Consider the following 23,706-nt stretch of genomic DNA (forward strand, 5'->3'; position numbering starts at 1 on the left):
ACGTTTGTTACAATTAATGAAATATTGATACATTATATTTGTGCAGACATAAGTTTTCAGTTCATTTAAGCAAGCACCTAAGAGCATGATTTCTGGGTCCTGTGGTAAGCCTATGCTGAACTTTGTAAGAAACAGCCGGACTGTCTTCCAGAGTGGCTGTACCATTTTGTATTCGTACCAGTAACGAATGACAGTTCCTGTTGATCCATATCCTTACCAGCATTTGGTGTTGTCAGTGTTTTGGATTTTAGCCATTCTGATAGGTGTGTAATGGTATTTTATTGTTTTAATTTGTAATTCCCTAATGAGATATGATGTTGAACATCTTTTCATATGCTTACTTGCCACCTGAATATCTTTTTTGATGAGATATCTGTTCAGATCATTTGCCCATTTTGTAATTCGGTTGTTTTCTTATTGTTGAGTTTTTAAGAGTTTTGTATATTTTGGATACAAGTCGTTTATCAGATATGTGTTTTGTAAATATTTTCTCCCCGTCTTTTCATTCTCTTAACAGTATCGTATGCAGAGCAAAAGTTTTTAATCTTAATGAAGTCCAGTGACTCAAGTTTTTTCTTATACGGATTGTGCTTTTGGTGTTGTATTTAAAAACTCATTGCCATACTCAGGGACACCTAGATTTTCTCCTATGTTATTTTCTAGAAGTTGTATACTTTGCACTTAACATTTAGGTCTTTGATCCATTTTGAGTTAATTCTTGTGAAAGGTGTAAGGTCTGGGTCTGGGTTCATTTTTTTTCATGTGGATGTCCAGTTGTTCCAGCACCATTTGTTAAAAAGACTACTCTTTCCCCATTGAATTTCCTTTGCTCCTTTGTCACAGGCCACTTGATTATACTTGTGTGGATCTATTTCTGGGCTCTCTATCCTGTTCCATAGATCTATTTGTCTATTCTTTCACCAATACCACACTGACTTTATCACTGTAGCTTTATAGTAAGTCTTGAAGTTGGGTAGCACCAATCTTTTGACTTTGTTCTTCAGTATTGTATTGGCTGTTCTGTATCTTTTTGCTTTTCCATGTAAACTTTAGGATCAGTTTTTTGGTATTCATAAATAACATATTGGGATTTTTATTGGGATTACATTGAATCTATAGAACAAGCTGAGAAGTGACATCTTGATAATATTGAGTCTTCCTATCCATGAATATGGAAAATTTCTCTATTTCTTTAGATCTTCTTTGATATCGTTCATCAGAGCCTTGTTATTTTACTCATATAGATCTTGTGTATGTGTATGTTTTGTTAGATTTATACCTAAGTATTTCATTCTTTGGTGCTAATGTAAATAGTGTTGTGTTTTAAATTTTGAATTCTAGTTGTTCATTGCTGGTATATAAGAAAGCAATTGACTTTTGTAGATTAACCTAGAATCCTGTAACCTTGCTATAATCGCTTTTTAGTTTCAGGAGTTTTTTTGTTGATTCTTTGGGATTTTCTACAGACAATCATATCATCTGTGAACAAAGACAGTTTTATTTCTTCTTTCCCAAACTGTATACCTTTTATTTCCTTTTCTTGCCTTATTGCATTAGCTAGGACTTCTAGTATGATGTTGAACAGTAGTAGTGAAGGAGGAGGGTCACGAGCCCTGGTGGTGCAGTGGTTAAGCACTCAGCTGCTAACTGAAATATTGGTGGTTTTACTTAGCAGCTGCTCCACAGCAGAAAAAAACCTGGTGATCTGCTTCTGTATAGATTACAGCCTAGAAAACCCCGCGAGACAGTTTTACCCTGTCCTATAGGGTTGCTATGCGTCAGAATCAACTTGACACAACAAGTGAATGGGGACATCCTTGTCTTGTTCCCAATCATAGGCAGAAAGCATCTAGTTTCTCACTATTAAGTATTATGCTAGCTGTAGGATTTTATAGATATTCTTTATCAAGTTGAGGAAGTTCCCTCTATTCCTAGTTTGCTGAGAGTTTTTATCATGAATGGGTGTTGGATTTTGTCAAATACTTTTTCTGCATCTAATGATATGATCATATGATTTTTCTTCCATAGCCTGTTGCTGTGATGAATTACAGTAATTAATTTTTGAAAGTTGAATCAGTTTTACATACCTGGAATAAATACCACTTAATCCTGGTGTATAATATTTTTTATGCACTGTTGGATTTGGTTTGCTAATACTTGTTGAGGAATTTCGCACCTACGTTCTTGAGAGATATTGGTCTGTAATAATCCTTCCTAGGAATGTCTTTTTCTGGTTTTGGTATTAGGGTAACACTGGCCTCATAAGAATGGGTTAGGAAGTGTTCCTTTGCTTCTATTTTCTGGAAGAAATTGTTGAGAATTTGTGTCATTAAAATATATATATATATTTGGTAGAGTTAACCAGTGAAACCATCTGACCATGGTGCTTTCTACTTTGGAAGATTATTAATTGTTGATTCAATTAATAGATTAATAGACATATAGACCTATTCAGATGATCTATTTCTCATTGAGTGAGTTTTGGTAGATTGTATCTTGCAAGGAACTGGTCCATTTAATCTAAGTCATCAGGTTTGCAAGCACAGAGTCATTCATAATATTCCTTTATTACCCTTTTAACATCCATGGGTTTAGTAGTGAGGGCCCTTCTTTCATTTCTCATATTAGTAAATTGTGGTTTGTTTGTTTTTTTTGGTTAGTCTAGCTAGAGGTTTATTGATTTTATTGATATTTTTCAAGGAACCAGCTTTTGCTTTCATTGATTTTCTCTATTAATTTCCTGTATTCAATTTCATTGGTTTATGTTCTAGTTTTTATTATTTCTTTTCTTCCTACAAATCCTATTTCCTGCCTTGGGTTTAAATCATTAAAAACAAGCCCTGAGAGGGAAACATTTTGCTGGCAATTTTTGCTTTCTACCCTGCTGCCAACTTCCTCCAAGACAAGGAAAATAAAAATCATTTGTTTGAACTGTGAAAAAGGAAAAATACAAGGATAAAAATAAAACATCAAAATAGTATTCATGCACATATATAACAGATATATATACCAGGCGTCATCAGAATGATGATTTTAAAGAAAGTCGAAGAGAGAAAGAGAGAGATTGGGACAAATATAAGTATCCCAAATACTTATACTAAGGAATAATTTATCTGAAATTCAAATTTAACTGGGTGTCACTTTGGTGAGTGGCATCTGGGGTCTTACAAGCTTGCAAGCGACCATCTAAGATGCATCAATTGGTTCCAACCCACTTGGAGCAAAGGAGAATGAAGAACACCAAAGACACAAGGAAAATATTAGCCCAAGAGACAAAAGGTCCACATAAACCAGAGACTTCACCAGCCTGAGACCAGAAGAACTAGATGGTGCCCAGGTATCACCAATGACTGCCCTGACAGCGAAAACAACAGACAGTCCCTGACAGAGCGGAAGAAAAGTGTGGAGCAGAACCTAAATTCACGTAAAAAGACCAGACTTAATGGTCTGACTGAGACTGGTGGAACCCCCGGAGCCATGGCCCCTGGATGGTCTGTTAACCCAGAACTAAAACCATTCCTGAAGCCCACTCTACAGACAAAGATTAGACTGGACTACAATACAAAAAATAATACTCATGAGGAGTGTGCTGCTTACTTCAACCAGATACACGAGACCAAATGGGCGGCTCCTGTCCGGAGGCAGGATGAGAAGGCAGGAAGGGACAGGATGGACACAAGAAACCCGGGGTGGAAAGAGGGAGTGTGCTCTCATATTGTGGGAATTGCAACTAAAGTCACATAACAATTTGTGTATAAATTTTTGTATGAGAAATTAACTTGAGCTGTAAAGTTTCACCTAAAGCACAATAAAAGGAAAAAATCATTTGCTAAATCTGACGAGAGAAAGGGAGAGAGAGAGCGAGAGAGAGGGAGGGCGGAAGGAGAGCAAAGGAAAGATGGTGGGTCACAATAATAATAAAACCGTAGTCCCAGCTTGCACCGCTTGCAGCCTCACCACGGGAATCTCAGTCCGCTACTCCACAGCTGCCCCATCCCTAGCAGGATCCCAGGGCAGCTCCACTGACCCCTGTTATAGCTCTCAGTGGTATTCTCTACCGCTTGGGCCATCAGCTTCCCTCCTCTCTTCCCCTCTCTCTGCGGACTTGGCTGCCCCAGGTACAGCCCTGAGCAGCTCTGGTTCTTGTCTGGGCTCCTACAACTCCAAGCACTAGCCCTTCAGGCAGGAGCCTCTAAACTTCAGATTTTTTGTTTTTGTTCTTTTTTATAAGGAAACAAGAGCTGGGCTTTATAGTCTTGTTAGCCTGTGATATTTTCATAAAAAGCATTTATGAAATGGAAACAGAAAATGGAAAAATATTGACTTCATAGTATCGCTTAAATTCTGTGCACCTCAATTTCCTAGTAATAAAAGGAGAAGCATAATAGTATCTACCTCATCATTGTTATGAGGATTAAATGTTAGCATTTGTAAAGCACTTAGAAAAGTCCTGGCACAGAATAAGTGCCCAGTAAGTGTTAGTTAAATAAAACCAGTCACAAGTTTTAATTGAGAGGAAGCACAACAAAACCCGTGAGTGGCCCTAGATTCCCACCTACTTCCCTTTTTACTTCCTTTCTTCAGTTCAGAGGCAGTTGCTCATGACAAATATCGCATTGGATTAAATACTTTTCAATGTTCTGAGCAAAATGTTACCTTCCATTTTAATTCACATATTGTATGCTTATAGGGTGTAATATCCATGTCTTAAATATATTTAATTTCGCTGAAGCAAAGGACAACAGGATTCAGTAGGGATTCCATTGAGATTTCCTAAAAATAGAAAACACGTTTTAACCACTTCATCGTGAAATGCGTAACCAGCCAAGAAAGACGCAGTACGCAAGCCAGGGTAACAAGCATTGGTGCTGAGATCTGTGAGGACAGATAGTGGGCAGCCCTGAAATCTGTCATCATTTGCTGGTGTAATGTGACTACCCTTTATTGAATGCTTACTATAGGTTAATGTATTTAAACTTTAACAGGTAGGGAACTGAGGCATTGGGCAGATAAGGAGCTTGCCCCAAGTTGCACAGCTTCTGCGTGGCAGACTCAAACCTAGGTTTTCTGAAACCGGAGCCTGAGTGCTACTGCCTCCACTCTCATAATCACTCTACAGACAAGGAAACTTAAGGCACAGAGAGTGCAGCACTCAGCCACGTCCCATGTGTCAGAGCGGCAATACCAGGATGCAGAGCCGGCAGTTAGAGCCGGCATACTCGCTTATACCTACCCCTCTCAGGGTCGTCAGACAGGTGGCTTTGCTCAGGGCCCCTCCCCTAACGTCCTGTTCTTTTCCCACTTCTCTGCCTAGGTCCCAGCTTCCCCCCTGCTTTTTCCTTAGAAGTGGAGCCTTTCTTCCCCAGCCCCTTGGGTCATTACTGCTCTGCCCAGTCAGCTGTCTCAGGGACAGCTTCATGGCAAAATGCCTGTTTGACGTCTACCTCCTTGAATTTCTGGCTGTGTGACTTTGGTAAGTTATTTAACCTCACTCAGTCTGTTTGTCGCTGGCCCTCTGCTACACTAAAGATGATGTCTGCCGCCAGTGATTGATTTCTGCTGATGACATGTCCAAAGCAAGCGAGTCGGACAATGTTCTGCTGCGAGACATAGGGGTTTTGACTAATTTTTGGAAGTAGATTGCCTGCCTTTCTTCCTATTCTTAGTCTGGGAGCTCCGCTGAAACCTGTCCACCATAGGTGACCCTGCTGGTATTTGAAATACTGGTGGCACAGCTTCGAGCATCACAGCAACACGCAAACCACCACAGTATGCCAAACTGACAGATGTGTGGTGGGTGCAAAGATATAGCTAATTGCAACCACACAGATGTGGTCTAGTTTAACCTCAAAGCTCTTGAGAAATTGGTAATTATTCTAAGAGTTTCTCATGGCAACTGAAAGCTGAACAAACTGCTTTGCTTCACTGAAGCAGTCAGAAAGCTTTCCATTTCCAACTGACATAGCCAAGGCAGGATCGCACTTTCTAAGAAGAGTTTATGTGTTAACTATTGGTGGAATTGTTTCCTTTTTGTTATCAGTGTTTAATGGACCAGTCTCCAAAGAAAGCATGGGTTCTAAACCCTAAGATCTAAGCGGTAGCAGCAAAGACTTTACTGGATCCCAAACCCATTTTTTTTCTCCCTCAGAAAATTGTAATCTTTCCGCTCAGCTCCCTGCTTATTTTATGGTCGACAGCTTTTAACAGGTTTCTCATTTCCAGATTCCCAGGAGTTGTTCTTTATTTGGTTCTGTTCCAGACAATGCAAAGATATTAGTTCAAGCTTCCTGAACCTCCTATGCAAGTGAGGTTTGGTCTCAGGCACATGCCTGTTCAATAGCTGCTTTGTGGAACAATAGAACAGGCAGTCAGGGGGCCCCAGTGGTGTTCTAGGCTAGTTCCAACCATTCTGGTGCAGTCTGTGATGTACATTCTGATGAAACCTTTCCCTCCACAGGGAAGACTGGTTTTACGGAAGACTACCTTTTAAATATCATAATAAAAGTAAAAAAAAAAAAAAAAAAAAAACCACAAAATTCATAAGGGCCATTCTTTCACAAAGGGGTAACATGTATGCTTTAAATTACTGAACATCTGATTTTTTTTTTTTTTTCCCCAAGTAGGCATCATGAGAAATCTGGCTAAAATATTGCAGGTAGAATGCTTGTAAACTGAAAGCCAATAGGTGAGTGGTAGCTGACTTAGTAGATCAGTAAGGGATGAAGCTGAACAATTTATGCCATAGAACCCTAGAAAGCCTCCAGACTTGGAGGCATCAGGAAGGCAGAAGTCTAAGTAGTAGTTAGACCCCTAGAGCACCTGCCCACCTCACCCAACCAGGCAGCCACTGCTCCACCCCCAGGAGACTCGAGATCTACTTTCTGGAGAGGTTAAACTAGAGCCACTCTCGTCTCAGAATCACTAAGCACACTTGGGTGCAAGGCGTTGTGCAAATCTACATACTGGATGAAACCTCAGCCCCCCAAAATGCTGGCAACAACTTATTTATCTCAGGCAGGAGACTGGAAGAACCCTCTCTGGAGAAACTCACTGGCCAAAGAGAAAATGACCAAAATATGTTGAAGTTGGGGATCTCCCAGCAAAAGTGCCAGGTTCCTTATCCAAGTGTCCACCTATGCAGCCCACTAGGTGGGGAGCCCACCCATGCAGAGGGCTGCTAACCAGGTTTTGAATGTCCCACTTTTAAATACAAATGGATAGGCAAAGATCACTATATATTTGGGGAGAAATCTCAAACAGGAAAGACAAAGCAAAAAAACTTGGAAAAAACAGAGACAATTGTAAGAGACAAGAAAATTCCCACAAAGACGTTAAGTCTTATCGGACAGAGAGGATAGGATATTGCACCCATAAAATGAAAATAGGGTGCTAGAAAATCAGAGGCCAGTGCAGGAGGTCCCAGTCTCCCACCTGCCCTTGCCTCCCACCCTGCCTTCCCTGGAGGGCAGCAATTGTGCCCCAACTTTGCCAGCATGCCAGAAAAGAGCTCGGCAAGGAACACTGTTCAACCAACTCCTCAACTCTTGGTCAATCTCAACACACATGAGTTTTTCTGGCTTCCCAAACAAGCAGAGAACCAGCCTCAAGTAGAGTCACACAGAGGCTCCCTCTATCACCAAGGCATGGGCAAGACAATGGCTCTCTGATCTGAATGTGTAGCAGAAGCCACACGGCCTCTGGGGAACGAAATGGGCGTTGGGGGGCATTTGATACAGGGAGTCCTAGAGCCACATGTTGAGAAACCACAATGATTTCTCACAGCACCTAGATTCCAACTCAAACTTATGAGTATTTAAATCCCTGTGCATCTGGACTCTGCCTTCCTCTTCAGTCTCAATGCTAGTCAATGTTATAACCATCCATAATTCTTGTTCCAGTCATGCTGGTCTTCTTTCAGGTGCTTCAGAACCGTGTCATCCTCTACCACAGGACATTCTGATCACTAATCTCTCTTTGCACTAACCCCACTCCAGTGGCCTCTTCTCTGTCACCAAATGAGTGGCTGCTTCCTGCTCATCCTAATTCCCATCTTAAATGTCACTTCCAGAGGTAGCTGTCAATGTTTTCTGCGTTCACTCATTTTGCTTTAAACTTCACCTAACATCTCTTTGTTGCACATACTTTCTCTAATTCAGTCTGACTAATTAAGGCCTTTGAGTGGCAACATAATAATAAGCTAGCTTATTTATTACATATACTAAAAAAACCAAACCTGTTGCCATTGAGTCGATTCCGACTCAAAGCTACCTATAGGACAGAGCAGAATTGCCCCATAGGGTTTCAAAGGAGTGGCTGGTGGACTCGAACTGCCAACCTTTTGGTTAGCAGCCATAGCCTGCCATAGCTCTTAACCACTGTACCACCAGGGCTCCAATACCTCTTCTCAAACTTGTACTCGTTTTAGGCAACTTAAGTTATAGAAAGCCACGAGAAATGTAAGATATGCCATTTTCAGTAGTTTCCTTTTAATACCACAGCCTTTAGTGCTAATGTTGTACTTTAATTGGGAAATGAACATAAAAGTTTAATACATGTAATAAGTTGAACGTGTTAGTGATATAGGAGTTGGGCTTTGCTTTACCAAACATGTTTCCAAAAGACTGTTTTATTTTAAAACACACAGGAGTTGGATACAAATGCCCATTTAACCGTTGTGCTGGGGAAGATTACACTCATAGTTAAATTGATCATCTCTTCCTCTCTACTGAGTCCACTCTTCTCAAAGTCTTATGAAGAAGGAGAAGATGTGTATTTTCCTTTACTTCTCTGTTTGTTATAACAGAGTCCTTTGATGATGGTAATTATGGTACCAAATTTTCCATAACTGTTTGGGGATTATTAAAGTTTTGCAGTTACTGGTTTTCCCACTGGTACCTTACAACCTAAGATTAAGAAAAAAAAAGAGAGACAACTCAGAAATTACATTGATTTTATCATTCCTTACACAATTGTTTCTTAAGCCACTGACACGTGTCATTTCTCCAGTGCTTTACAGGTTGACAAAATATCAATGTACGTATTATTCCCACTTTGCGGAAGAAGAAAGTTTCAAAAAGGTAAATGGACTTGCCCAACACCAAATAGCCAGTAAGACAGTCAGGATTTGAACCCAGACACATGTTCTGAACTTCAAGTCTAGTACGTTTACAGCCATACTACATTTGCTTCCTGTGATTAAGAAATCAATTCTGTCATCCTCAAACAACAATGTGAAGGGTCTGGGTCTCTGACCCAGATTAGTTATGCTAGAAACAGAACCTTTAGGCTTGATAAGACTGCTATTTTATGTTCTTTGTGCTTTTAGTTTCCTTGAGAAAATTTTAGACTATATAGCTTTCTTTTATGTTAACACTCTCTACTGGCATTCATCTTGATAAAGTATTTGGAGTCGTAATGTACTCTCATTTTAGGTTACTAATATATATTAATAAATACTTGTGAAAACTCACCATATTTTATTAAACTGCACTTACCAAGCATTTCTTCCAATTTAGTCGTGGCAGGTTCATTCACATTAAGTATACAGCCATTGTTTCTAATAGGAAAAAAATAACAAGTTTTGTTATTGCATAAACTAGAGGAAAAGACAACTTGTATTTATTTTTGTCCCTGGCTATATATATAGTAAGACTAATTTTAAATCATCTTCTTGGAGATCAGTCTTAAGTAGTTGAAAGGCTCCTTGTTCCTACCCTACTTCCTGGTTTAGTTCTTCATTCTTTTGATCAAATAAGAGACACTACTTAGAGAGTTTACCTAGTAAGCTTTATTAGTCTTAAGTTCATTCACTCGAAAAAGTACATTATCACTTACTTTGAGAGCAGGTTCTCCCACTGTAGGGGTAAAGAAGGGATGCTTCAAGAAGTTAGGTGCCTTGAAGACCAGCTGCCTACATATTCTGTATTTTGCTAACATTTCATTTAGTTTTTAAAAACAATGCTATAAGCCAAACCTAATTTTACACACATACTTGTATATGTGTATATGTAGGTGTTATACATATGTGTGTATATGTATGTGTACACACACACATTATGCTCTCAAAACAACTTTCTTGTAATTGATCTACAGAATTTCAATATTAGATCAAAACCAAAATACTGGCCTAAAGTATGTATTTCCTTTGCTTTGATTTCATTTTTATTTATTACCATATAAAATTTTCAAGGTAACTTATATTGACTTAATTAATTAGGGGATGGATAAAGTACAATATGTTTACTAGATCAACATACATTTCTATGCCCCTCTCTGGATTTTGTGCTCAAATGTTATTAGCTGCTATGGTCCCTTTCACACCCATGGGAAGTTTGTACAGTACTTACACCTTCTTCTTCTCTACCACACCTAGTCTCACAAAAGCTGCTAAGGCATTTTTCTGCACATCAGAAGATAATACATCATAACACTTAGAGGTACCTAAAATAGAGGGGGAGGGAGAGTTAATGGACTACTTTTTGTTCTCAGCTTAAAGAAATCACCACCTGTCTGTTAGCTGACTGACCTTGATCGAGAAGCTCACTTGTAAATTTTCTAACTCCAGCCAAGTACTGCTTCTCAGTGAAGTAATCTTCTTCTTCTTTCAAGAGGTATTTGCAAATTATCTGATTTTAAGAGGGAGGACGAGAGGAACAGAAAGAGAAAACAGGTAGCCAAATATAACAGAACAGTAAATAGCTTTACATTGTCCCTCTTAAGAGAATGATACACCACATTAGAGCAAAGAACCTCTAAAGTTTAAGCAGCAGAGAAAAGCTGAAGAATTTTTAGGAATTCTCTCTTGAGCCTATATTACTTTTATAATTAGGAAAAAAAGTTTTAAATAGCATTGACATTTATTAGAATATAATTTCTCATTTTAGTGGGTTGCAAGTTAAATAAATTATCAGCTTACCATATCTTATGCTGCTTGGGAAGAGAGGGGTCAGATTTTTTCAAACTTCACTTTTTTCTCTGAAAAGCTATCACAATATTAGGCCCTAACTACTTGATGATCTCAACTGTAAAAAGGTGCTAAAAGGTTAGAATGAACATTTGTCAAGTACCTACTAAGTGCTACACTTTGTGCAAGGAGATGACATGGGTCACTGCATTGGACCATAAGCACTACTTTGCAAGGCAACCAGTCCCTGTTGCCTCTAACCTGTGCACATACAACAGAGCTGAGGGCCACAGAATCCCGCCCCCCCCCTCAAGTGTGTGCTGTGTGCTGAGCCCCTCCTACAGTTTGCACTCAATCTGCCTCTTTCCCTCTGAATCCTGGCACAATTCCTGCTGGGCATATATACCATCTGCTCCCTCTAATCACTTCTAAGAGTGCTGCAACATTTCAGATGCTTGCATTTTATCTTTTCCTTCTGACACTAGAATTTAGTAATATCAATAAGTGACTTAACGTATCACTCGAGTCTTGCGTTTGAGTGTCTACTCTGTATCAAACACTTTGCCACATGCTATGAACAAAAGATATAAGCTATAGGAGGACAAACAACGCACACAAGGTGACTATATGAACACCATGCTCAAGGTGTCATTCAGCTGTCATACTCATGGGTCTGGAATGGAACAAGCCTCCTCCTATACGTGGGGAGCAAGGTCTCACCTGAAAGGTGAAATCACTCACTGTATTAATCAATGAATATATAGTTCTATACAAACAATGAATACATAGTTCTTTATATACAATGAGTATATAGTTCTATAGTTCTACCATTAAAGATACTGGCTCTTTATAGCAGAAATAAGTACAGGGTGGGAAGGTCCTAGTTATATTTGATATGGGGGGATGAAGGAGAACTTGCTAAATATTTACATACCTGATAACATTCCACAAAAGGTTTAAAGAGTCCTATCAAAAATTCTAGCACAGTATTTCCTTTTTCTGTAACCAGAATGTCCTTTGTAGTCACTTGTATGGTCTCACTCTTACAAAGCAGGTAACAGCCTTCTTCAAAGTCCTGGAAGGAGGGGAGGGAAAGTCATAACACATCCACTAACTTAGGTGAACGGGTACAGTGCCAATCTCAATACATGCAGCCACTTGCCCTTAGAGCCACCCAACACCCGCTCGTACACAACCCTTCCCAGAACTCTCTGGGTTGTTAGAGAATAGCCAAAGAAGCAGTTGTTCTAGTACTCAAAATGGTGAACCTCAAACAGCACACACAAAAATTTTATGAGCCCGAAGAAATCACGACCTGTGCGATGGATTTTCTTTCACTTTGCACTGTCATGCTCCTTAAATTTAAATAGGAAATGCATATACCCATTCCTCAAGACACTTATAAAAAGTCATAATTTACATTTTCTAAGACTTTCAAATTATTTTTATCAACTCTCATAGGGACAGTACAAAGCAACTCTGCTATCAGCATAAGGGTTGCAGAGTCAGATTTTAGAGATATACTCCTCAAAAGAGTTTTTAAACCAGGAAAGTTTAAAATACAGCTTTAGCCAAAAATGTGGTTTTGAGAAATGCTAGGTATAAATTATACTTAAATACTTAATTTAAAAATATTATCGTGACTTTTTAAGTCGCCATTGCTTGTTACTGACTGAGGGATGAGAAGGGAAGGATCTTCAGAAAGGGAAAATGAGTAAGGGTTGATATTCTTGGTTGCATAGTTAGTTATAAAATAGGGAAAAGTTAATTTTTGTTCCTCTAGTCAAGAAGCCTTTAGCATAGATTTAAATAAGAATGTTAAATACTAGTAAACTTTTTAAATTTTTTATTCTTAATTTCACTTAACAACCCAAATACGCACATGCACACACACGTTTATACACACATACACATGTACACTCCCCTCTCAAATACAGCAACAGCCTTGGAACAACAGTAACCTCTTTTCTAACTACAGAACAATTACCTTTCAAACGGTTGTTGTCTTTTCTGTATAAAGTTCTTTTCTACTATCCCACAAGAGCTTTCATTGTATCATTGCAAGAGAGAGAGAATTATAGAAGAGATCTCTGCTTCCTCACATTAAGGGAATTGAGATTTCTAGCTAATTGTATATTCTGGCTTACAATCATACTCTGACATCCTGACAAGTACATGAACTGTTCAGAGTTCAGTCAACGGTGTGATTAGCTTTCTGTGGCCTAGATGAACAGCTTGTCTGAAAATGCATGAATGAAGAGGTGTGGAACAACCTCAAATCCAATCAAGGAAATAGGTTTAATCTTAAGGGGCACAATTTGAAAGCAACTGGAATTCAGTAAGCAAAAGCCTAAATGAATTGTATCTTGTTTGTAAACGGCTATGGGAACCTAGAGCACCAGAAGCGGGCAATGACCTTCTAAGTAACACACTCAGAGAGCTGCTCGGCCAGTGGGCATATTCATACTATGGCTCGTCCAACCAATACCCTCAACCTCATGATGTTTTCTTATAAGTTCGTCAAAGTTAGGTTTAAAAAAAAGCTTGCCTAAAGGGAGAGGATTAAGCTGTTAACACAATCTCTTTGGTATATTTGACAAGTTATTTCTTGTAAACTAATAAACTGGCACTTGGTGAGCTTGATTTACAAACAGCTGGCCCTTGAGAGGACCACAGTGTGCTGAGGAAATTCACACTCGGAGTCTGCAAAACTGAGTGAGGATCACACCGTGGCCAGGCAGGAGCGTATGATGCAACGTAGGCTTCTGAGATGCAACAATAACCCTCTGTATCACTAATGCCATGAGAGCGAGTATTCAAACTGAAAGAGGAATTTACTAATTTTTAAAAGCTGTTTGACACCTATAGCTCACTTGAGTCTCATGAGCTTGATTTAGACAAGGCAATTATGATAAAGAAACAGAAGCTCAGAACCGTAAAATGATTAACAAATGTCACATGGCCAGTACATGGCAAAACCTGGATGACAGGCCAGGTTTTGTCTTACAGCTTACTACTCTTTCCATTAAAGCTTTTATCTAATCAATGATATAAGACGACACATGAGATAAGATGGTGAAAGGTTACCCAGTCCCTCAGAGGTCTAAGGAAAAAGTTCATTACAAAATGTCAAGTTAGTTTTGCAAGTCAGCAAACAAGGTAAGTAGACATTATTTAAGTAAGGTGGGAAATCTCAAAGAGCATCATTTCAAAGCTATGCTGTCAGGAATTATAGATAAGAGTGGACACAACAAACGGACATAACAAACTTCCAAGTACTGGTTGATTCAACAGGTATGTGAAGTCATTCACTACAAGAGAGCCTGTGTGTGAGTCAGGACTCCTGGGCTCCAGTTCTAACTGTGTAAATAACTGGCTATGACACAAGACGTAATCTCTATCCTGCCACTCAGTGTTTCTTTTGTTTTGGGACAGCCAAATTCTGCTTGAGAACACTACTTCCATGGTAATTCTGAGGAATTCTTCCTTTCCCTCCACACTCAGTGTTACTTGTCTCATCTTTTTCCTCCCTTTCCTGTTCTATCTTCCTCCAGCTTCACGTCCTCTCTCCCTCCAGCCCTGCTTCTCCTTTCACCACCACAGCAGACTGCCTTCTCTTCTACTCCACGGAGACAGAGGGACCAGAAGCAGCAAAGTTCTGAAGCTTCCTTCTTTTCTTCAAAGCCTCTCATCACTTTATCTGTACTTTTGAATTCAATACTTCAGTTTCTTTCAAGAATCTGCTTCATCAACTAAATATTAATTCCATTTCGCTTTTGTCTTCAGTCTCTTCCTACCTATTACTCATTCCTACAGCCTACTGCTCAAGACTTGCTTTCCTCTAACAACAAAAAGACACTTCTCAATAATTTCCTCTTGGGAAGTTGCCTCATAGCTACTTTTCCTCCCCTGACTTTTTTAACCAGTACAGTACACACACATTTTTTAATCGTCCAGTTACACTTCCCCTCACTGCTATCTGACTGCCACATCTTTCTGCCGTGGAACGGCTAGTAGGTTCTAACTGTTGACCTTTTGTTTAGCAGCCAAGCACTTAACCACAGTGTCACCAGGGCTCCCATTTGACTTCTACTACCCCCAATGCCCTGAAACAACTTTCTGTTAAAAAGGTCAATAACCTACTTACCAAATACAGTATTTTCTCAATTCTTAGCCTCCTTAACCTTCCTGTAATGTCTGATATTGTCAAGCACCTTCCTCGCTGGAACTCTCTTCCCTTAGCTTCAACCACACGACTTTCTCCACTGCTTTCTCACCTGTCTGTAGTTCTTTTGGTGGCAGCTCGTCTGCCATCAACCCTTTAAGTTCCATTTGGGGGCTCTCCTTTCCTCTTAATATACACTCCTTCACTGGTCAAGCTAATCAATTCCGACGGAGTCATCTTCAATTCCTTCCTCTTCCTCACACTCTCCCTATATTGTAGTATTGTCAAATCCTGGGAATTCTACCCTCACAAAGTCTCCCAAATTCTCTCCTCTTGGGCCGCCAGGCTCAACCCTCATCATTTTATACCTGGATGATTGTATAAACCTCTGAATTGGCTTTCCTGCCTTCAGTCACTCAACCTGCCCCCAGTCTAGTGTCCTCTTAATACAGAGCTGATGTCACTCTTATGCTCAAAACCAAAAAACCTCTGATATGCTCTACCTCCATTCCCTAAGGAATATGACCTGTTCTTCTTAGAGGAGCACACAAGGACCACCTTTTGTCTATTCTGTCACCCTTACCCCCACAGATCAGCACTCCAGTTTCAGAAGCCTGACTACTCATCTGTGGACACGCTCCCAGGTAAGACCACCACACTCTGCTTTCACAGGAAAAAGTGCCTGCCTGGATGCTTCACTGACAAGTTGTTAACAGAAAAAACTGTGTACTGATTTTAATTTTTTTACTAAAACAGTAGGTTTATTTACAGAGGATGTCTTAATCATTCAAAGGATGACCCTCCTATCACCACATATTCCCTACGTTACTAATCTAAATTTGAGCAAGAATCAAACCAGGCGTCTGCTGAAGTGTGAGTGCCCACGTTTCTCTTTAGATTGGCCCTGCTCAGCCTTAAAGAAAGGGAAGATGCACTGCCCGAGACCTGCCTGTGAATTCGTGCCCAACACTTCCAGAACTTACACTGCAAACACGTACACTCTCTGGCTGGAGGTACTTTACCTTTAGTATGTTTCCTGGAAGGAAGATGAACTCATCTGAAAAAACATCATGTAGGAAGCAAAACCAACTGTAGACATCCTCTGGAAATAAATTACATAAAATTACAACACTGCTTTTTAAACATTCAGGGACCACCAAAGACATCCATGATATCCTCAAATCCAGTATTTCAAAGGTATATTTTTGTTAATACTGTAGGGATAAGCAATAAGCCCCTAAAGGAAACTATAACCAATCCAAATCTTACCTACAGTGCAAAGTATAGCCTAGCATAGCTTTAATGGCTGAATCTAAATGACAGCCAGTCCTCGAATTATCTAATCAGTCTGGTAATGAGTAAAGCACTGCATTCCTTAGAAGCCAGGTACTTTACTTCCATCCCAATGGCTCCCTAGTACACAAAGAAAGAAACTGACTTCTTAATTTCCCTTTATATCCCTATTTCCTGATATTTTCATTCTATCTTTAGCACTAGAAGATGCCAGTACACAACAGCAGACAATATGGTCCTACTGTCCAAACATGTTGGTTGGCCTTCCCCATCTGACTAGAGGCTGCACTGCAGGACTCTTTATCCCTCTGACATATACTATGAACTTTCTCACTAGGAAAGTATGCATGCACATGGATACCATATGCTGCCTCCAACTCCAGGGAGCTCACAAGAACCTACACATGGGCCTCTTAGGTTTTCATGAATTCCAGTTTAAGAAACCTTAGAACAAAATTTGAGATCTGAATTTTCTATGTCCTGAACCAAATCACCTTAACCTCTCTGGGCATCAGTGTCATCATCCAAAAAATGAGGACAATGGACCACAGGATCTCTAGGGTTCCTTCCAAGGCTAAACTCTATGGTTGAGACTAGTGCCTCTTAGCTCTGGCTTAGCCTTAGGATCAACAGAGGAGCGCTGGAAAAAAACAAAACAAAACAACAGTGTCTGGCCCATACCCTAGATCAATTAAATCAGAATCTTTGGGGTTGGGGCTCACTCCTTCAGTAATTCTAACGTGTAGCCTGGGTGGAGAACGCTGGCCTTAACTACAGGCTCCTTATGACCAAGAACTGTGCTTTACTCATGTTCATACTGCTCACTGCAACTAGAATGTTACTGTGTGTACAGTAAACATGCATACGCTTTTTGACTGTTTACCCACCCTGCATGCCTTTGTCAGATGAGGGCACTGTTACCGTAAAAAAAGCATCAGACCAGGAAATGGAGAACTGTGTTCCAATCCCAGATCCTTCCGTAAGAAATTATGCAACTTGATAGGCCTAATTATTCTTACTTATAAAAGAAGAGGTTTAGATTAGATGATTTCTTAGGTCCCTTCTGATTTCAAAACTGTAAGCCGACAGCCATGGATTTAGGGAAAACATGTAAGGTCTTCGAAGTACTAAAGGGCCATTCCACAGTGTTGTGCATGTTGTGTGTGGGCAGCGAAGCATTAAAAAGCCTTCCCATGTTGCTGCCTATGTTAAACTGAATGGCCAAGTCTCTTCCAAAATTCAAGATCGCATTCCTCATAGTTACCTTTCCTGAACCCAGGTGTCATCTGCAGGGCTACAGCTACTAAGGATGGACGGACAAAAATGTTGAGCAACTGGTTCCTATAAGCTGAGCACGTGAGGAGAGTGATGTGCTGGAAAATAAGTCCATCGACCACTTCTGATTCTCCAGAGTCCGTTTTCAGCACCACCTGATCTTTGACAAGGCTGGCGATGTTGGAATGCAGAAAAATGCTGGACTGGACAACTTCTTCAGCAGGCTCATTATCTATACACAAATACAATTCATTCAGACAAATGGCAAAGATGTGAGATCAGTCACTGCTGGGAATCTTAGGCCTTGTCTGCATGCACCCTGGTAGCTGGACAGATATTTATTTTCTAGTGCCAGGTACTAGTACTAGACTCTACCAACTGAAGTAATGATACCATATGTGAAGGATATTTTAAAGTACTACTTCATAAATCAAATCTCTTGAAAGACATCTAACAATTTCTTATCCACTCCCAAATTTGTCAGCCATTCTGAAACGCACACCAATTCCCACTTTAAAAATCAACACTTTCTCTGTCTACCTCAGGAACCAAGATTATCCAGGAAGTTGTATAATACCAAGTTATAGGAGTACAAAAATCACATATATGTGAATTTAACAATACTTAAACAACAAGGTCCATGATTAGTGTATGAGTATATTTAAACTGTATTTCACACACACATACACACACACACAGAGCCTACTGAGACCAATATTCAAAGGGCAACCCAAAGAGGCACTGTCCTAGCATCAGGCCTCAGGGGGCGCAGAGGGATGCTGAGGAGATCCGTTCTCCCACACCAAAGATAACTAAAGCAGCACAGCAGACCCCTAATAGTGTCTGGTAACTTGTCACCTGACACTATACTGACCTGGAGACAGTCAGGGAGTCAGATTACAGAAGCTTAATGACCAGTAGGTGATATTTAACAAATATTCTCTGCAAGGAAAATAATTTTACTGTTAACTTAACCCAAAGAGAGAGTTGACAGAGGTATGTAAGTAGGCAAACTATTTATGCAGGGTAACAAGTTCTGTGAGTGCTTTATGGAAAGGACAAATGAGAGGTGTAGATTTCCTTCCGGACTTGATCACATTCATTCTTGAACTTAGCTTCTCAAGTTAATGGTATATGAAATTATCATAAAAAGCTCTATATATGAGAATGCTTAGCAGTGTGGGATAATCTGAGTTAAAAAAAAAAACACATTATAAATTAGGAATTTTACTTAATTGCCTTAAATATTACTGTAACTTAGACACCAACTCTCACTTTGTAGTATCCGGAGTTACGGCAACAGCTGAACAGGTACTCTTAGCTATGGACTGGCTACATATTTAACCCATCTTGAAAAAGCAAACATCTTAGAAAGAGGGCATCATGTTTTCTTATGTTCCTGGGCCAATCAGTTTTGAGTTTAGCACTCTACCTAGTCTTCTCTCATGACAGTCAACATTTTCTACCTTGTATTATAGTTAACGGAGCCCTGGTGGCATAGTGCTTCAGAGCTCAGGCTGCTAACCAAAAGGTCGTTAGTTCAAATCCACCAGCCGCTCCTTGGAAACCCTGTGGGGCAGTTCTACTCTGTCATATAGGGTCACTATGAGTTGGAATCGACTCAACGGCACACAACAACAACAAATTATAGTTTATATCCTTTGCCCCCTATCTGACCACTGAAATACTGAGAACATACGTCTGATTTGTCTTTATATTTCCCTATTGGTGACTGACATTCAACAGACTGCCAATTCTGTTAGTAGTTCCTCCTACATATCTCTTAGCTCTGCCACTGCCAGGGGTCAGTGTTTACTTTTCATCTAGGCAGAGCAGCCTTCTCACTTGTCTCCCTGCCTCCCTTCTCTCCACCCGGGTCCATCTCTGAAACTGATACCAGTTTGTTCTCTAAATGCCTATGTGGCACACTTCCCTGCTTAAACTCCTATATTGCTTCCCATCACCTATAGATTTCAGGCCAGATCCCCAGGTGCGTAGCCTATATGATCTAGCCACTATCCACATCCTTATCTTCTGTCACTCCCTAACTCATGACCAACATTCTAACATCACCAAAGTGCTTATAAGTCAATGAATACCCAGTGCTAGCTCCCATTTCCTGATCCCTATGCTAGCAATGCTCCTCTCCCTCTTGTCTTCCTGAGGAGCTCCTACTTTTCTATCCAGACTGGTTCAAAAGTCCCCTCTATGAAATCTTCCCTGACTGTGGGCCCTTTCCTACACAGTACTCTAAGCAACCCTCTGCAGTTTGTCTATAGCCCCTTGCCTTTATTTACTGAAACCTCGCCCCTAGTGTACACATTACCCACCCACCTCCACCCTCTATAAACCAGGAGGACCTCAAGAACAGGAACTGTACTGTAGTCATCTCTGTATCCCTGGTAGGGCCTAGCATCACATAGGCACTCAACACAGACTTGATGAATGAACAGTAGATAACTGAATAAATAATTATATAGTTTTAAAAGGATTACATCTCCAACTGTGGTCTCTAGAGTTTTAAATCAAAGAGATTGAAAACAATTTTAGCTAACTATTGCCATACACATCCCAAACTCTAAGCATAGTACTCAAGGAAGTTTTTACAAAGTAGTTATTATTAGAGAATTGTATAAAGTTCGATAAGACCAGCCCTTTAATCCTTACACACCAGTGATGGAAATAATTCCATAGTTGCAAATATAATAATACATAGAGGTGGGTGTGGAGGGAGGAATATGCAGAACTATTCTCAGCTCTACTAGGTGCAGGACGATATTCTAATCCTTGAGCTATTCGAAATCTAGTAGGGGCAAATGACATGTAATCAATTATTCTCAAATGATCAACATGTTGTGTACAATGTCCTATAGTAATAATAAAAACAGAGGAGGTTTTCTTTCTCTTTCTGAGCAATGCTTTGCTCAAAGTTAGATATCAGTTTTTCATGTCTAGGTTACAACTTTTCCAAATTAAGAAATTAAAAAAGCAAGCATCTATCATGTATGTCACACATATGTACCAGGCCAGGTGAGAAATCCTCCAAACGCCTGTGTTAAACCTTTCAGCCACAGGGTCTTTGCAACCAGAGCATCGAAGTTCATGGATGGCAGATTCTGGAGCAAAACAGTAACTGTTAGGGCCCACGGGCTCAGAACCATGTTTTCAATTTGCAGAAGCTGTATTTTGTAGGCAACTTCAGTGACAAAGGCATGCATCTCCGCAGACTGTTTCTGAGGAATATATCTAAAAGAAAGAGTACAAAACAACAAATTACAGTTCTGTTACCTAGAAAAATGTGAATGGAGAGGGGAACTGGAGAAGACAGATCCTTTAGAAGGTTTCTCATACTTTCTGGCAACCAGATTCTCTCCGGTCTCATGCTTTACTACTAAACTGTCTGTACTTCTCCAGGGTATGCTCTTGAGAGGTGATAAAAATTACTTAAGGGAAGACAGTCCTACTATTCCCGGTTCCAAGCAAAAAAAATCTTTGTTGCTTTATAAATAGGCTCCATTGCTTCTGTGGAAAATGATGCCTCTCCCAGTAGGATAACTACTTTGTCTTCTCAGAATCCACAGTATATTGAATATATCTCTGCAGAAAAACACACTTATCAGATTACTGATAACTGTTTATGCCTGCGCTGGATAGGCTGCAGGGTTTGCCTGACTGGTACACAGCCCTCTTCCGAGAAGCTGCAGAGCACTTACCAAGTGCTCCCACACTCCTCATCTGTGGGCTTCTTCATGCATGGATCCCAAAACCTTGAACTGTGTGATACTGGGAACCTACAGAGAGCCAGCTGGAGCAGGGATATGCACTGGATCTAAAAGTAGCCAGATGATAAGGTGGCTTATTGTGAAAGCTGTAGCTAGGTAGGGTGCCCTGTACTAGATAATAACTGGGCAACTCAATTCGTGATCTACAGAGAGAAAGTCTATGGCACTAAAAGCAAACACTGCTTCTGAGACGACTAATGAAACTGCTGTTGAGGCACCACAGCTGCTGTGGGACTGTGAGAGCTACAGACAACTCCTGAATGCTGCTGCAGTCCTGGGAGGCCTGGCTGGGCCAATGGTTCTGTATCCCTTACTTCTCATGTGTATTTCTCTAAATTAAGAACCCAAATGTGCATCTGTACCCTGCATCCTGAAAAGAACCTAATACATCTACTTGCCCATAAAACCTTCTTAAGAACAGGGACTCACTCTCACTCATTATTATTCTTTATTCTTATTCAATCCTTTCTAGGATTAAAAATACCTAGCACGTACTTTGGCTGGTCTACCAATAGTACTCAACAATACCTCAATTCCTATACAAACACTGGTTTAAAATGAATCTTACCACTTTTAAGTTAGCAGGGAACTGGTTCCCTGAGAAGAATGACCATTGTTTGACTTTGCATATTTGACATTGCATATATATACTGCAGCTAATCATTTTTTTTTTGGCAAACATATAATTCTTCTTTAATTGAAGCTTTCCACTGGAGAAAATGGAATGATAGAGCTTCCATAATAATTTGCTGTGTGAACACAGGTAAACCAAGTTTCAATCCTAGAGGTGGTCAACTCAAGAATCACAATTCAAACTGCTGGATTTTAATCCTTACTTCTATATTAAGTTCAGAAAAACACAGAGCCTTATCAGCAAATGTTATGTTATACATACTTTTACAACAATAAACAAACAAAACACAGACCCTTGTACCTTGGAACCAAGTTATATGGGCTCTGATCCATTCTCCCAGCTGCTAGAGACCGAAGTGACACAGGGTCTCCAAAGTAGACATGGATGTTTCCAAAATTTTCTGAAAGAATCTTCCTGGCTTTCAACAATCCCTAATAGTAGCACAACAGAGAAAACGAACATAAAAAGGAGTACATTTAGGAATTAAAGAATGTGTAAATCAGAATATTCTCAAAATGCAAATAAAATCAAATCTGGCTGTCCTCTACGTACAGTTGTAGATTCTTTAGGCTTAGGAACCCCTAGAAGTTCATATACATAAAGAGTTTCTTCCAATATCTTATCATAACTGATGCTAATTGGAACAAGGTAGGTATCAAAAACTTGTCTTTTAAAAAATGGTTCCATCACAATATTCAGAAGACCTGCAAACATAGGGAAAAACGTTTTATTACACACACTGAAGAGCAGAGCAAACAAGGGACACAAAGACAGAAATATACTGGAAGTGTACATTATACACCAAGCCCATAAATAGAAACACTTAAACTTGAAGAAACAGTCAGAAAGAAAAGAACATCTTGTCAAAAAGTATCATGTTCTATTTAGCAGTTATGATGAAACCACGTTTAAAAGCTTTTGTTTTTGTTTTTTTCCTAAAAAGGATAGTCTTCTTCTTTTTTTTTTTTAATTGTACTTCAGGTGAAGGCTTACAGAACAAATAGTTTCTCATGAAACAGTGGTACACATACTGTTATATGACATTGGTTAACAACCCCACAACATGTCAACCCTCTAACTTCTCAACCTTTTTTTTTGGTGAAAATACACATAGCCAACGATACACCATTTCAAAAATTTCTACATGCACAGTTCAGTGACACTGACTACGCTTTTCCAGTTGTGCTGTTATTCTCACTTAAGATTAAGGCTTACAGAACAAAACAGTTTCTCACTTAACAGTTACTACACGTTGCCCTATGACAATGGTTAACAATCTCACAACACATCAACAGTATCCTTACTCAGTCTTGGGTTCCCTATCACCAGCTTCCTTGTCCCCTTCTGCCTTCTGGCCCTTGTCACTGGACTACTGTACCTCATTAGTCCATTTGGTTTTATGGGGCTGTCCACTCCCAGGCTGAATGGTGAACCTCAGAGATAACGTCACCACTGAGCTAAATAAGGGTGTCGGGGGGTCATACTCTCGGGGTTTCTCCAGTCTCCTTTAGGCCAGGAAATCTGGTCCTTTTTTTGTGAGTTAGAATTATGTTCTACATCCTTCTCCAGATCTGTCCAGAACCCTCTGTTGTGATCCTGGTCAGAGCAGTCAGTGGTGGTAGCCGGGCACCATCTAGCTGTACTGGACTCAGTC

General features: G+C 39.9%; 1 protein-coding gene across 4 annotated transcripts in view; it reads right to left on the minus strand.

Moving 5' to 3' along the window:
* Window positions 1-8,375: 8,375 nt before the first annotated feature.
* Window positions 8,376-23,706, minus strand: part of GNPAT (glyceronephosphate O-acyltransferase) — a 50,065-nt gene continuing 34,734 nt past the window's right edge. The window contains exons 7-16 of one of the 4 annotated variants that reach the window (XM_004372814.3): window positions 22,605-22,756; window positions 22,353-22,483; window positions 20,659-20,882; window positions 17,626-17,868; window positions 16,091-16,170; window positions 11,838-11,978; window positions 10,526-10,625; window positions 10,347-10,440; window positions 9,495-9,556; window positions 8,602-8,903 (exon numbers count right to left, since the gene is read on the minus strand). In XM_004372814.3, the coding sequence (XP_004372871.1) occupies window positions 8,860-8,903; window positions 9,495-9,556; window positions 10,347-10,440; window positions 10,526-10,625; window positions 11,838-11,978; window positions 16,091-16,170; window positions 17,626-17,868; window positions 20,659-20,882; window positions 22,353-22,483; window positions 22,605-22,756 (1,271 nt within the window). In that variant the 3' untranslated portion in view covers window positions 8,602-8,859. Of the gene's footprint in view, window positions 8,904-9,494; window positions 9,557-10,346; window positions 10,441-10,525; window positions 10,626-10,915; window positions 10,983-11,837; window positions 11,979-16,090; window positions 16,171-17,625; window positions 17,869-20,658; window positions 20,883-22,352; window positions 22,484-22,604; window positions 22,757-23,706 lie in introns of those variants that run through there. The other 3 variants (XM_023728030.1, XM_023728031.1, XM_023728032.1) reach the window with 3 other exon arrangements.

Source organism: Trichechus manatus, unplaced genomic scaffold (genome assembly GCF_000243295.1).
Source record: "Trichechus manatus latirostris isolate Lorelei unplaced genomic scaffold, TriManLat1.0 scaffold00021, whole genome shotgun sequence".
Lineage (NCBI taxonomy): Eukaryota > Metazoa > Chordata > Mammalia > Sirenia > Trichechidae > Trichechus > Trichechus manatus.